The sequence below is a fragment of the Rhipicephalus microplus genome, unplaced genomic scaffold, assembly GCF_043290135.1.
Source record: "Rhipicephalus microplus isolate Deutch F79 unplaced genomic scaffold, USDA_Rmic scaffold_21, whole genome shotgun sequence".
Lineage (NCBI taxonomy): Eukaryota > Metazoa > Arthropoda > Arachnida > Ixodida > Ixodidae > Rhipicephalus > Rhipicephalus microplus.
This window is the reverse complement of record NW_027464594.1, coordinates 9215402-9229520: the sequence shown is the minus strand read 5'-3', so window position 1 is coordinate 9229520 and position 14119 is coordinate 9215402. Positions and strand designations below refer to the sequence as shown.

At 43.9% G+C, this 14119-nt stretch overlaps 1 protein-coding gene across 3 annotated transcripts in view; it reads left to right on the top strand.

Annotated features, from left to right (window-relative positions):
- LOC142785334 (uncharacterized) overlaps nt 1-4400 on the top strand; it is a 32610-nt gene extending 28210 nt beyond the window's left edge. For 2 of the 3 annotated variants that reach the window (XM_075883811.1, XM_075883809.1), the window contains one exon: nt 656-4400. In XM_075883811.1, the coding sequence (XP_075739926.1) occupies nt 656-858 (203 nt within the window). In that variant the 3' untranslated portion in view covers nt 859-4400. The remainder of the gene's footprint in view (nt 1-655) is intronic. The other variant, XM_075883810.1, reaches the window with a different exon arrangement.
- Nucleotides 4401-14119: the final 9719 nt, after the last annotated feature.

The following is a 14119-nucleotide window of genomic DNA, read 5'->3' as shown; positions in this document are numbered from 1 at the left end:
TATGTGCGGACTGGAAGAATATAACACACTCAGTTGTTAGTCAGTGCCACGATTTGGGTCCTCTTTTTGTTCAGCCGTTTCAGCGCTCTTTTCTGTTGAAAAGAACTCAAGTTATTTTTCAAATCAACTGCCTTAAAAGCGGGGTTTGTGTTTTTGTTAGACTAAAACACCTGCTTAATTATGTTTCATCACCTGCTTCTAGAAGCGTGCTTTTCTGCACATTAGAAAAAATTGTTCTTTATCCGAGTGACAGTGTTCAAAGTGAGACAGAAAATCATAGCTGCTGGGTGCTTTGTGCGCCGTGAAAACCACGATTGGTCGCTGTTTAGTGTGAAGCAGACACGCAAGACTCTGCCCAGTGTTTCTTATGCTAGGCAATTTCTAAGCGCTTCTACAATGTCAGAAGCTCCGGGCGGCAACCCACGTGCAGATGATATATGCAAGGAGGGGAAGCATGGCCGTTCTATTGTGAAAAGCCCGCTGTTATACAGTTGCTGTGGGAGTTCCCCACTGCAAGGACATGGCACATTCTTCCAATATCAGTCCCTGCAGTTTATGCTTCGAGCATCTTCAAGCCACAACTCTTCGATCAGTCTCAATGTTTTCATTTTTCGCAGCATTCGTGCTCAAACACTCACCCCATTTACACACGCAGGGTTCTTCCGGGACAACTATGGCAGCTACAATGGTCTGTTCCGCCTCATCGGTGGCATGCTGGTCGTGTCCTTCCTGTTCACTCTAGGCCTTTGGATCACCGGTCGCTCCAAGCTGCGAGAAGCCGCGGATGTCGACGCAGATTCACCCGTAATAAGCGCCGAGCCAGAAACAGCTACTGATAAGAAGAACACCCATATGTGAATAGTTGATATATATGTAGGGTTTAACGTCCCAAAAGCATCATATCATTTCGAGAGACTCCGTACTTGAGGGCTCCGGAAATTTCAACCACCTGGGGTTTTTCAACGTGCACCCTAATCTCAACACATGGGCCTACAGAATTTTCGCCTCCATCGAAAACGCAGCCGTCGCAGCCAAGATTTGAAGGTCGTGGGATCAAATCACGGGTCCAATCATAAGTGAATGGCGAGGAACGGAGAAGTGCTGATTGCGAGATTGTCTAACGGAGCAGCAAGGAGCGTCGGTGGGGCGACTGTTTGTTGGGTGGTGAACCTACTCAGTTCACTAGACAGCCGAACATGCTTTCAGGCTGAAACATGCTCAGCAGTGTTATTTCAAGCTCAAATCATTCTGAGCACGTTTATATGTATAAGAGATTATGGCATAAGAAAACGGTGTGGATTTTAAGCATTGAGTATTTTTTGACGCAATATTGTCACGTAATGTTGTTGCGCATGAACAGGAACATGAAGGCATGTATTGGGGCAACGACTTTGTTTCGGCACGACCTCAATTGGTGACGGTAACATGGACAAGTACTAATGCAGCTTCGGGGGGCCACAAAAAACACACGTGGCTCGGCGCCAAACGCTGTTTGATACTCAGTAGTGTTCTGACTGACAGCCTTTATAAACGCGTCAAGTCGAAGGAGCAGGACGAATTGAGATACTAACATTCAGGAATAATCCTATTGGGCACCTCCTTTTACGCATGCAGATACGGAAGGCACACGTGATACGAGCACCCTCCCGTCGCGTCAAACGAAAACGAGTCACGAGGCAATATTAATGAGACGTAACAAATGGTACTAAGGAAAGTATGGGGAATATTTGTGATAACAATAATACAAGTAAGAAGAAAGTAAGCCGGTATAAACCACACCTGAAGCCATCGAACGACTCATCTATTACCGTGCCAACAGAGCTACATCGGTTTTTGTTCTCGCGTCTAGTTCACTGGATATATTCATAAGCGCGCAAGGTTGGCCTAAAACCCCTCTATCGCCGATCTCGTCGGCGGAAAACACACGGAGGGCCTTTTGGTTTTCGGGAGGAGGGGTTGGAGCAAAGTCTTATCGCAGCATGCCGTCCCTTTTGAGGCAATCTACTACAGACGCTCTCTGAATGATTCAGAACACCGAATACGAAATCGCTCGCCCGCCGGAGCGTGCCTGCATAAAAGTAGTACGATAGTGTGCGCGTGCGCGGTCTGCCTAGAAAGCAAGCGTCGCCGCCCTAGTGCACGTAGATTTGCATTGCGTTGCGATGCTCGAAAACGGTAGCCCTAGGTGCTCTTAGCGCTTTTATAAGGTGGCTGGGTTGTCGGTGTCTCCGACAAGCTGTGTGCGCATGAAGTAAGTTGGAAAATAAGCCTTCGTGCGTGCATGCCATGTTCGCGAGGGAGACAGACTATCGCTGAATAGCATAGTCTCTGAGGAAAACAAAATGAATGTGTGTGGCAAGAAATGATGACACGCATTCAAAATGCAAAAATACTTGTCACCAATCACGCAAATGCTGCAATTGATTGGTGCACGAAAATATGTGAACTGCGGTATGTGGCATGCGAAATAATAGCTCTAGATTAGTAGTGCGAAGCATATTAAAGTGCGCACGGAAGCAGTATTTTGCCTGAAATTTGGTTTCACAAACATGCCATCTTACTTCATGTTCTATAATGTTTTAATGGCGATATCGTAAACGCACACTTGTGGAGGGTTTCTGTGATAGTTCAAATTTTGCTCGTATGACCAAGCTAGTAGAAAGACGGATCGCGAGCTAATTGAAGAAAGAAATATGGCTTCGAAAAACAGACCTAAGTGGTTTAAAAAAGTAGGCTATGCCATTATATCCATGCCGCCACACACGAATGTAGTCTCGCAGAAAAGGATAAGAATAATCGCGAGTATACACCGCGCCCCACCGTGGTGGTCTACAGGCTAAGGTACTCAGCTGCTGATCCGCAGGTCGCAGGATCGAATCCCGGCTGAGGCGGCTGCATTTTCGATGGAGGTGAAATCGATGAGGCCCATGTGATCAGATTTGGGTGCACGTTAAAAAACCCCAGGTGGTCGAAATTTCCGAAGCTCTCCACTACGGCGTCTCTCGTAACCATATGGTGGTATTGGGACGGTGAATCCCACGTATCACCATCATCAGCGAATGTACACCGCGAGGTATTGACTAGCTTTCATATCTATGAATTACGAAGCGTAGCATGCTAAAGACCTCTATCCGTTCAGCCAGCTTTGTCGTATAACTGTAGTTGAATGCTGTTGCAATCATCTGTGTCGTATCGCTGAAAATCACCTAGCGCTTCCTTTCGGAGCAAGATAACGCTAATCTAGACGCACTAGGGATATAACGTGGCTCGCGAGGCAGACCGCGCATGCGCAGACCTTGCCTGTATTTATTTACCCACCGCTGCGCTTCGCCAGCGAGCGGCCGCGTACGAAAAAGCCTTTGCCCCCCCCCCCCCCCCCCTCGTACGCTCGTTTGTGGGTCTGTCTGCATTTAAACACGATAGCTTCCTTAAGCGGCAACCACCGTCGTTGCGGCGAGTGTTCAACACTGTTTTGTCTGTCTGCTAGAATCACGTATCAGGTGATCTTATCACGAGCAGCTGACCGATTATCCTTCGCATACCACCTGAATCCATCTGGTCTTCCAGAAAAAGACGCTCGCTTTAAATTACGGAAGAAAACTGAATCTTAAGGGCTCGTTTTTTTTATTAGAAACGATAATAATGAGAACTTGCAAATAGTGTCAAGGTATGTAGGGGGTATGGTTTTTGAAAGAAAGTGAGATGGGCAAGAAATCTTGCTGTCGGCAAGGTACTTTTTCTTAAACTTTACTTTTTTCTCATTTGAGGTCCTGTAGGGTAATTCATATTCGGTGCACATTTGGCCGTTAAAGGTATTGCAAAAACAAGCAATTCGACTCACAACTTTCGCTTCACATCAAGTGCCATCACGTGGAATTTTTCGCCAGCTTGACGTATTACACATCTCCCAAATGTACGTTTATAATGTGTGTGTTTTGTTTTTCGAAATTGTCCACCGCACCCTCACAATCGACATATTTCTTATTACCTTGTTGGATCATTCCAATAATACTAGATTCGCGGTCACCCATAACCTGTTATTGCCTAAAGTTCACACTAATTATGGAAAAATTAGCATTGTTTTTTCATCAATTTCTTTATGGAATCCTTTATCGCATTATGTCAAAGACTTAATGCACATTCATGTTTTAAGAGAAAAATTGAAAAAAGTCTCTATTAAACGTATAACTGCTAGAATTTGTCAATATTCGATATCTTGCTTTGTTTGTAAGAAAAGTTCGAAATGGTCTGTAACTTGCCCTTTCGTTATTCATATTTTAGCTTTTTCATTGTATTATTCTAGAAGGTCCCGCCTGCGGTTTACTACCTTGGGACCTCCTCCTGCATGCTTACTCACATTGTACAATTCTGACGCTAATAAAGAAACATTGATTGATTGATTGATTGATTGATATCAGAAACGTAAGAGCCACTTTACACATTTTTACGGAGTAGCTGTAGAACACGTGACAGTAGAGTCAAATATTTTCGAAGCATACCAGTAGAATCCAAAATAGCGCCTTCATTGGCAGCTATGATAGATGCCAACGACAGTGGTGTGTGCAGCGTGAAAGGAATCAACCCGCGATTCTTGAGGAGCATCGCGCTCGTTCGAGATCAATCTATTGAAATCGCAGGTACGGCGGGGTTATAGCCAAGTATATTCAAGATCTCAAGGGAGCACCAGCGATTAGGCTCCTATATATTGCCGAGTAGTTCATTCGACGCTGTTCTCGCCGCTATCAGTGCACAGCTTCGATTGCTTGTACTTTGCGCCTTAAATTACGCGGCGAAGTTTAGCGAATGAAAATTTTTCGTCTGAAGCACAGTTTCAGGCACGCGTGGTGAGCCGCGATAAAGCTCATTGTGTGAAAGTGGCTATACTGCGTGACATGTACGAGTCGCCTTCCCTTGGTAAACAGCTGCTTGCCGAAACACTGGAAAAGCTGCCTCGCTTCGGCGTGAAGCTATTTGTGGGAACAAGAGTACAAATGCTATTGCACGTCTTATTTGCTCACGAAGGCGAGCGCAAACACGTGTTTCGGGAGCAGTAGCCGGAGCACATGCTGGAAACGTCAACAGCTTGAAGAAACACCAAGTGGCACTGTTTACGGCTTACCTTTTTTCATTCAGCATTCCGTGTTGCTCTTTGCGAGCCGCAAGGGACGCAGCAGTACGTCGGCATGGTGATTACCGGCGAGTACACGCCTCGCTTTACGTATTCGTCAACACACACATAGACCGGCGCTGAATGTGCCAACTGCGCCTCGCGGAGCCTCTAACATGGCGGCTATGCGCACGACGGCCGACAGATGGCAGCAATTTTTCATACGCTCCATACGAAAAACATAAAATGTTTTATTTCCTTCTTTCCTATATTTCGCTTCATTGCTATATTTGATTTTTGCATTGACTGTAAGAACATAGAGACATGCATGAATAAATATTGTTTGCGTGCTCTTTTCCGCACCATGTGTTTTTCTGTGTCACTGTGGAGAAAAACAGGCGAAAAATCTTAAGCCTTACAGAGAATAACTGCCGAAAACTATCGATGTGGAGGAACGCAATATTATAACTGAGCTTAGAACGTTAATCAGAAAGGAGTATTTGAGTGTACCAACCGTTCGTACGCTGAGGTGCAACTGCGGGGACTAAAGACTGCCCGCTAAGTTGTCAATGTGAGGAATAAATGTCAGTCCATTGAGGTGAACTCCGAGGACTAACGGTTTCCCGCTAAAGTGTAAATGTGGGGACAAAATATTACTCCGTTGAAAGAATCTGTGGGGACTGTTGGCCCTTATGCCGTTAGTCTTTAAAGAAAAATATGGTTGGGCAGCCCAATTAGTCCGCAAAAGAATATACCACACACTTAACATATTATTATTATTATTATTAATATTAAGATTATTATTATTATTATTATTATTATTATTATTATTATTATTTCCTACTGCGTGGTCTCCAGTCTGATTTTTCTTTACCTTAACATTGAAGTCGCCCATCACTATATTATACTGTGTTTTTACGTTACTCATTGCCGATTCCACGTCCTGATACAAGCTTTAAACTAGCGTGTCATCATGGCTGAGTATAGACCCGTAGGCATCTACCACCTTCATCTGGTATCTGCTATTTAGTTTAATTACAACACCTACCACCCTTTCAGTAATTTTAGAGTGTTCCTCTCTGTTACTAGCTGTATATATGTAGATAAAGACCCCAACACTCATTTCTCCTATATCAGCCACGCCACAACAGCGAAGGACGTGCCGATTCTGTAGTACTGTATAGGCCTCACCTGTCCTCCTAACTTCACTGACCACTATTACATCCCATTTAACACCTTCTAGCTCTTCGAATAGTACAGCGAGAATTGCCTCACTATATAAGGCTCTAGCGTTTAACGCTGCCAAGTTCAGGTTACAATAGTGGACTGTCCGGACGCAGAGATTTTTAGCAGCCTCCTTGCGTTGCACATCTGACTGCCACCATAGTCAGCTGTTTCGCAGCCGCTAGGTACTGAGAGCCGCGTGTTAATTGATGTATGCATGTGGGAGGTAGTGACCAAACAATGCACCAGGGTGGTCAATTCTTCTTCACTGAGGGAGTGCATTACCAGCGGTTGTCACTGGTGAGGCCGCACCCCGGGCCTCTTTATGCAATTCCATCTACACGTGGATAGTTTTATTAATCCAGTTGGAAACTACGTGGAACTGGGATTCAAACCATGGACCTTTTGCACGTGAGACTGATTCCCTAACCGCTACGTCATCGCTGAATACTTAGTCAAGGAATTAGATAAGGAGAGCGGAAAGGTAGGTCTTAAAATAATCTGCAGGAAAAGAAAGTAATGTACAACTACCTCGAAAGAGATGAGCGCTTCGAGACAGGTAATAGTGCGCTTGAAGTTGTTAGATGCTAGGTCTACTTAGGACAGGTAATAACCATGGAGCCGAACCACGAGATTAGAGTAGCTAGAAGAATAAAAATAAGGCGCATTTCGGCAAGCACTCTCAAACATGACTGGTATATTGCCACTATCTCTCAAGAGGACGGTATATAACAGCTGTATCTTGTTGGTACTTACCAACGGAGCTAAAACCTGGGTGCTTTCAAAAAGAGTTCAGCTCAAATTGAGGACGACGCACCGAGCGATGGAAAGGAAAATGATAAGTGTAACTAAACTCAAGAGGGTCATGACACCCAATTTACAACCGTAATCTGTGTTGTGCGGGTTGATTCTTGTACGTTCACAGACAAGCTGGTGAAGTTGAAGTGAATTTTGTCGAGCCATTTAATTATAATTGAATATTTTCACAAACAAGCGAGCGGCCTTAGAGTGGGGCAACACTGGCGCGATGGCTAGTCGTGATGTCAAGAACCGCTTGCTGGGCGAGCTGGTTTGGGTCAGCATTCTGGAGGGCTATCGTGTTTCGCGGTTAGTTCGATCGAACGTTTTCTGCGTTGTTCAACTTGCCACTGGAAATAAATGCCTTCCAGAGGTTGAAACAATGCCACCGCGTCACTCGTGTAGTGATGGTACTTGCGGCAAGCAATTTCGGAGCTTAAAAAGTGTCCTGTGAAGGGGCAATTCATATGCCGGTTACAACTACAGATAAATATTTATTGACACTCTTCGCAGCAGTGCTATGGTTGAACGCCACACTTGCTAGTTTTTTTTTTTACCGGAACCGAATGCAATTGACAGAGTTCAAGCAAAAATTTTGCCAAAATGTATATTATGAGTAACTTTAGCGCCGCACTGACATGCCGCTCACTTCGGCTTTTTTGTTGGTCTGATATATAAGGTGATGTTGGCGCTCAAGTATGGCGCCGGCTACTTTTCAGCCCTTGAGTGAAAGTTGAACACATATCTTAAAGGAAAACATTCAAAGCAGTGCATGTAAAACAGAACACTCGAGCAAGCATATGCAAAAACACAGTTATATGCACATATCACAACACAATGATTAGAAAATGTTCGCAAGTCAATGAATCAGGTCTCTGATAATGTCCCTAGTTAATTTTCAATCCAACCAGCACAACACAGCAGAGCACACGTCTGGTACTTATGGAGAGGTATTCGCTTATGTGTACATAACAGTCGACACGTCTTTCACTTCAGCGCACACATGTGATGGGTGCCATATGATACTGCACATATTAAGTACGACATTTGTTACACAAATGATAGTTCGTAGTTTCTTAGTATTTGTCAGCAATTCTGCTGTCTTGTAAAAAAAACGTTATAACGCTTTTAAAGCGTGTGTCTTTAGAACTTGAGTTGGCCACGGGCCCAGAAGTTTCTTGATGCTAAACGGTCTGCGGTCTATAGCCAACAGTTCCGATTTAAGACGGCGTCTCAGCGTGTGGTGATGTGTAAAATATTTGAGAAGGTGGCATACGCCTTCATCTATAAATCTACATTCGCACTCGGGAGTTTTAGCTCTGCCAATTCTGTGCAAAAATATTTTGTGCATGCGGTGCCTAGCCTCAACCGGTGAATAAGAGTTTCCATACATCTATCTAATGCTAGCGTAATTTCAAATTCAATGAATGTATCGATGTCATATAAGTCACAGCTCTTTGTGCTTTCGTCATACTAGGCAGTTTTGCTCATTCTGTAAGTTGTAGCCTCTGTAATACTGCTCCATTCATTTTTTTTTCGAAATTGGTGAAGAAACAGTAACCTTTTTATGAAGTGCTTGTCGTGTCGCTTCATCGGGAGCTGTGTTTCCAGAAATGTCGGAACGGCCAGGTATCCCCTGGGATAATGTTTACATGGGCCGCACGAAACAACCGATGAAAAAACAACGGCCCCAACGTGCAGCGTTGCTACTACCTCCTATTTATTATGTTCAGCACCGGAAATCGTGCATGCACGTATCCCTTCCCAGAAAAGTATGCACGCATTGTCAATTCCACGGCGCTTAACAAAAATCGCTCGTATTCCAAGCTGTATTTCAAGCTCGTATTCCAATCGCTCGTATTCCAAGCTCGTAACCCGCTGTATTCCAAGCTCGTTTTTCAACCTGACAAGCTTGAAATAAAGCGACTTATCATTGCGGAGAGACGTCTGAAACGTCTGCGCCAACGGCGAGGTTGTTGGCTTCTTTTTTCACACCGTCTTCGACGCTTTATTCGTCGCTTGAGCTGGTGGCGATGGAGTCGAAGACAAAATGCACAACGTACACGACGTCATAGCCGCATGTGGTGATGGTACCAGTAACACACCGCAACACTTGCAGCCCACTGAAAGGTGCGGACCACGCGGCAAGCAACACACGCTACGCTGACCGCGTGCCGAAGGTGCTGCTTGGTACCAGACGACGACACTGCTCCTTCGGCTTGTGACGTCACGCACACAAGGACATAATGGCGGTCGCTGGTGTCGGGAGGCGTTTCCAGCCGAAGACTTCTACGGCTTATTTTGGGCTTATTGATGAGAGAGCGCAAGAGGGAGAGGACACAGCGTCTTACGCCGCCCCTCACACTGGCCCAAATGGGCTAGCGCATCAACGCGTTCTGGCAGTGCGAGGAGCAGCTTTTGCGCACGCGCAATAAGGGTGGCCACGCACACCGGACTTAGTTCGGCCATAAGCTGATTCGCATCTAAAAATTAAATGAACACATACAGGGCAACCGCTAGTATTGTAAGCACCTCGACATTCTGTTGCACTCCAAAACCAATATTTAGCATTATTTATCAAAAAACTTAACACAAAATTGCAAGAATAATTCCAACTCCATTTGCCTACTCCGCATATGTGCTACCAGTAAAAACTAACGTAACTAACATCGAAACGCACTTGACACCTGACGGAGGGTCTTCTTCTTTATTGCGTTGCGACTTGGGGTGCCATGGAGCCGAGCCCATTCTCCTTGACATCCTCCCCCCTCCCCCCCTTACACACAAGTTCAGTTGGTTCTGCCATGTCCATTTTTTAATAAGCATTCCCTACTATACGCTTATTGTGTGGGCTGATGCTTTATTCTTATCCTCACACTAATTAATTACTGCGAGTCTTGGTTATACATTGCGACCTACTTTTTCTGGGCATGAATTCACCCAATAAAGAAATTGTCACTCATGGCGGCTTTATTTTTGTGCCTTTCGCCGTCCCAACTAGGGACACCTTATACGGTCAGAAATTTACACTACCAGTTACTGTAACAGACAGAAATCGTGTATGCTTTCACCGGCGAAATTCTCGCGTTAAAATGATGTAAGCCTAATTGAGGATGAAGTACTAAAAGCTTCTTCGTTCTTATGGCATGCTTGCACGTTTTTGGTGTAAGATTGCTTCGATATATGAAATAATTAGAAGTACATTAAACTGGGCAAGGTGATATTCATTCATTATTTTACAGCGAATGTCTTTTGTCTGCCTTATTTACAGTGTTACAGTATCCGTCTTATGTGTGACTTAGTAAGTTTTCTCGTTCTTTTCGCGTCGTAACGTAATGGTATGAGGTATGAAGAAACGTTTGTATGAAAACACCAACAAAATCGTATTATTCATTTTGCTCTTCTTTCTCTGTCTTGTTCTTATGTACTCATCGAAATCTGTATAGTCAGCCAGGCTTTTAAGGGCACAGATCTTGTAAAATGCGTGTATATGTGAAGAACCCCTCCCCCCTTGTTAAGCAAATGAATAAAAGTCAGCCAGACGTAATTAAGGCCAGCTTGTATAGAAGCAGCAAAGCTGTTATCATAATCTTCGAGCTTTGTGTTGATATGAAACTCAGAGTAAACAACGCATAAACTCAAGCCATGACACTTCGAGGTCTACAACCCTGTATGGCAAATAAATGTTATTCTTCGAAATGCTTTTCTAAACAGCCTTTACCAGTAGTGCTGAAGCAGAATCAAAAAGCAGTTCTGTTGAAACGCGGATGTTCGCCGTTTCAGAAATAGATACATAACTGTCATCGCCAGGTACTCAAGTGGGAAGCTTTGGAATTTTTATTTGTTTGATTACTCTGACGGAAATTCTTTTCAGGCTAAGCATACACGACCCCTTTAATGGTGACACAGTGGTTATGGCGACCAGCTGCTGAACCAAAATATCGCCAGGCCTGCGCAGAACACACAGCACAGTCACAAGGAACGCTGGAAGAGCGGTCTTTCCAGAGCCCGCTGTAGGCTCTCTTGAGGGAACTAATACAAATACACATGTAAAAATACTGATTGTTGGCCTAGTTGGTACTCGATTAAGACATGATTTGACCGCTAATAACACAAACACAAGTGTTTCTTTATTTCTGTTTGTGTTATTTCGGGCCCAAGCGAGTCATTAAGTACACATGCATGGTACCCGCTACTCTATGAACCACCGTAACTTTTATGAAGTAATAAATCGTCCACTATTCCATTATTCTTCATTCTGCGAATAATAGAGGCACCCGATGCACATATGTAAGGCATTATGTTCCCCTTGTTGGCGTTGTATGTGGCTAATTACGGTAAAGACTGAGTCTTCTTTATTGAGTTGGGGACATTCAGCGGGCCACTCGTTGCACGATTCGCGTGCTGCGACGCCTAGTTGTTATTCACTCTTCTTCGACGCTATAGAACGTCTGTTAACGCAGTTCATTGCCCGGCGTGACACCTTTAAGGGATGCTTTTGCGAAGGAGTTTGAACTACCGGTGATGCTTTGTGGCGAAATGCTCGACTGTCATTCACATGGCATCGGCTCCAATCTCTTACCTTATCAGTATTTTTTATGATTACGGTTAATTTATTTCTCACAATAGCGGTTACGGTCATCAGCGTTGGCGGTGGCTCATAAACACGCCGCCAAAATCGACCATTGTCGTGATCTTAAAACAGCTTTCCCTGTAATATAAAACTGCCTCAAACACCATTACTGTCACCCTAGTCATGGCCATGAGCACAGAGTGGCTGCTTATCAATTGCTTGCCAAGCGTAGGTGGTGGGTGTCATAAGACAATAAGAGCTACCACCCACGCAACCTTGCTTGCTCTAAGAGTTGCTAATGCTTGGTGAATAATAATAGAAAGTAAAAGTGGCCGATCTTTTTCGAACCTTCTTTCTCGTTTTATTGTTTCCCAATTCTCATGACAGCTGTTACGAACATCAGCGGTGGCGGACAGCTACATCACTGCCACTGCCCTTGTAATTTATAACAGCTTTCACTGTAAACAGGACTGGACACTAACCGCCTACGAAGCAACATTGCTGCGTCATTAATATATTTACGCATGACTTAGTTCTGTCCCTATTGCCACCCTTCACTTCTTTTTCAACCCTGTCACTCTAATCCCGAGCGGAGTAGCAGGCTAGAGTGAACTGGATCAGGCCGACCTCTTTGTTTTGTAATAACTCATCTTTCTCTCTCTCTATCCCTCTTTCGCTGTGAAACGTGGATTAGATATCTGACCCAATGGTGTTGCTTGAATGTAGGCTGAATTCTGAGGACCCGTGAACTGTACTATTTAACATTGTGACAAAAAAACCAGCTGGGGAAATGTTATCACACACTGCGGAGTTTCTCTGTGCCTGAATCACCTTAAACGTTAGACCCCACAAACCGTATATGCTAACCTTACAAATTACCTCTTTAAATAGTTTTTATGAGTGATAGGTTCGTGTTTTTTTTTGTAATCGATGCTTGTGTGGTCAACATTGAGATAGATAGATAGATAGATAGATAGATAGATAGATAGATAGATAGATAGATAGATAGATAGATAGATAGATAGATAGATAGATAGATAGATAGATAGATAGATAGATAGATAGATAGATAGATAGATAGATAGATAGATAGATAGATAGATAGATAGATAGATAGATAGATAGATAGATACACGCCACGGTGGTGTAGGGGCTAAAGGCCTCTGCTGCTGATCCGCAGGTTGGGGGATCCATAGAGTTATGGGGGATATATGGGGGATCCATAGGTTGGGGGATCCATAGACATAGAGTTAGTATACAGACTCTATACGAAAATCTTATAACCACCAAAGCGCTGACATCTTGAAACGCTGTCATTGTGACCATTACTATACTTGAAAGAAGTGCTATATATATAAATTCAAAACACTCCATTTCTCACAGTGCAAATCATTAACAAGTTTGTTGACATATTACAAACAAACGAAAAATATTGGCTGGTTATACCGACTACTTTTATGAAAGATTTACCGGCTATTGATGTGATTTGCTGCGCGAGAAAAACAGCATTTGCATGTTTGTTTACTAGATAGTGCCAACATTGTTGCACCGTATTAACATTTAAGAGCAGGGCCGTGTGGCCGATTCCGCCGGCTTGCTTGCGCCTCGTCGTCAGTGTCTTTTGTTGTCATGAGCCAACAACTCAATTTTATGTGACAGTAGGACAATATGACATAAAGATTGCAGAAACGGCACAATCGTTTAAAATGGCAATGATAGCATATGTCTCGACCTACAATATACTGAAGTTGCATGAGGCTCAGTAAGCGTCCTTCATAGAACAGCCCTATAGCGGACAACGAACGAAAGAAGGAAACAACGACAGGTGTTTTATTTTGTTCCATTATTTCTACTTTGTTCACTACTGCATTATTTGTTGCGGATATATTACTTACTAGCCCAATCTGGAGTGATGATTCTATAGGTGCGTCCTATAGCCAAGCATGAAACTGCAACGGCGTGAGAACTACTCTTCGTCATATTCCATTAACTCTAGGCACCACGTGCGCTTCACGTGCGTTGTAGCTCGCAGACATCGTGGCCGTGCCTCTATGTCACTTGAGCGCACGTGCGCTGCTCCGCTCTAAGCCACTGACGTCACAATTCGTGTCATTTCAACACTCGCCGAACAAGTGCCTCGTTATTGTTCTGGTTACTAATTGCTCTACTGAGGACCCTTGAATATCAAAAAAATAAATAACTTTTAAAGATCTCAAATGGTAAACTTCTATGTGGTGTCGTACGCCTTTTCAGAGTAAAGAAACAACCACCCAATCACTATCTTCTCGCTGAAACATTTGATGTATATCTTGTTTAAGATGAAGTAAATCATCGGTTTTTGAGCAACCGTTCTTGAAACTGCACAGCGGGTAGACCGAACGAAAAATATTATTCTCTAAAGCTTGTTAGTGGAGGTG